A 1505-nucleotide genomic window follows, 5' to 3' on the forward strand; every position below is an offset into this window, starting at 1 on the left:
CCGGAGCGCTGGAACGCCGCCGCCATCGGGCGATTGCGACACATCAAACTCACTCAACACCCAAAATTCTCCTCTCTGAGAGCCCCAAAATCACAATAAAACCCCTCATTCCTACCTCTTTAGTYAAATCCCCGTTYCCCGGCGCCGCCACAGCTCCCAAATCCTCCAGCTCCTCCCCGAATCCCTGCTCGSTTCCTCCGTCCCGCACTCCTGCGTCGCCGCCGCCTCCATCCTGCTGCCCCCCGGCCACGGATCCCTCGGGATCTCTGTGCACCAACCACGCACTCAGCTCCGTGCTGGGCACCTGGAATCTATCCAGAGCCCTCACCCTGCTCAGCAAACGGCGGGCKGTGAAATAATAATCCAAATCGACGCTTTTGGGGTGGATGCCATAACCGTCCAAGGTGTTGCGGAGGTTGTGGAATTGGGTCTGGGTGTAAGCCGAGCTTTGGCCCAGGATGATCTCGCGTAAAGGGGGGAGTTGTGAGGTCAGGTAGGTGTCCACGTCCACGCGAACGCCGATCAGGCTCAGCAGGATGGTGAATTGGATCAGGCCTTCGGTGAAGTATTTCTTCAGAGAGAGCATTTCTGRGTGAAAAGGAAAAAATAAAAAAATAAACGGGGATGGAGGGTGAGGAGAAACAACAACAAGGAGCTGGCGGTGGCGGAGGGAGAAACCTCTGCACAACAGGTTGGGTGGGTCTGGCTTTGCTCTGCCCCACTTTCCCAACAGAATGATTTCAGGCACRCAGAACACAGCTAAAAAACGGGATAAAAGCGTAAAAAAAYGCTCAAATATTTTTGAGTTCAAYRGGGYGCGGTTTTCTGCAGAAAATTCCGCRGAACCGCAGAAAATCAAAAGGTTTGGAGCCGGAAAAGCGGCCAACTCTCCCCAGCAGCTCCACCCTCGCCTTCCCTTTTGTTTTTATCGCGCAGAGCACGCGGAGACGCCAATTCCATGTGACTTACTGTCCCAAAACTCCACATCCAGCGCCTTCCTCTGTGCCCCCGCAACTCCCCGCGCTCCGGGCCGGGCTCCGCTCCCTCCAGCAGCTCCTCCTTCCCCTTCTCCTTTTCCTTTCCCTTCTTCTGCTCCCGACGCTTTTATTTTTTTTTGTTTTTTTTTTGAAGGAGCCTTTTATGAGTCAAAGGTCCCGACCATGGGAAGGTCCAAAGACTCCTCCGCTCGCGGCCGCGATTTCATCAGCAGCTGAAACGTAACCAGAGAGCAAACACGGTAACGCCGGGGCACCACCCTGCGCACGGCCCCGCCAATTCCCGGCGATTTTTTTATGGAATCGCCGCTTTTCCTGCCGAGCCCAGGCCGAGCCACCTCCGGGGACAGCGCTGTCCGCCTGCCCGAGCTATTCTTAGGCCGGTGCGTCAACTTGCCGCTGTCCGCAGGAATCCGTTCCCGTGTCCGCGCTCGGCCCGGGCCAGGGGCTGTTCACGGAACACCGGGAGCGCTGCCGGGCCCGCCCCGCTCGCACCGCGCCAGGGGAGAA

The 1505-nt window shown here is 57.5% G+C and overlaps 1 protein-coding gene across 1 annotated transcript; it reads right to left on the reverse strand.

The window, feature by feature from the left end:
- Window positions 1-34: 34 nt before the first annotated feature.
- Window positions 35-1499, reverse strand: LOC130587936 (endoplasmic reticulum membrane sensor NFE2L1-like). Its single transcript, XM_057388905.1, has 2 exons — window positions 970-1499; window positions 35-588 (listed from the first exon to the last, which is right to left on the reverse strand). The coding sequence occupies exon 2, from the start codon at window positions 584-586 to the stop codon at window positions 50-52; it is 537 nt and encodes a 178-aa protein (XP_057244888.1). The 5' UTR covers window positions 587-588; window positions 970-1499; the 3' UTR covers window positions 35-49.
- Window positions 1500-1505: the final 6 nt, after the last annotated feature.

The sequence above is a fragment of the Malurus melanocephalus genome, unplaced genomic scaffold, assembly GCF_030028575.1.
Source record: "Malurus melanocephalus ecotype Western Australia unplaced genomic scaffold, MMel_1.1 scaffold_2799, whole genome shotgun sequence".
Classification (NCBI taxonomy): domain Eukaryota; kingdom Metazoa; phylum Chordata; class Aves; order Passeriformes; family Maluridae; genus Malurus; species Malurus melanocephalus.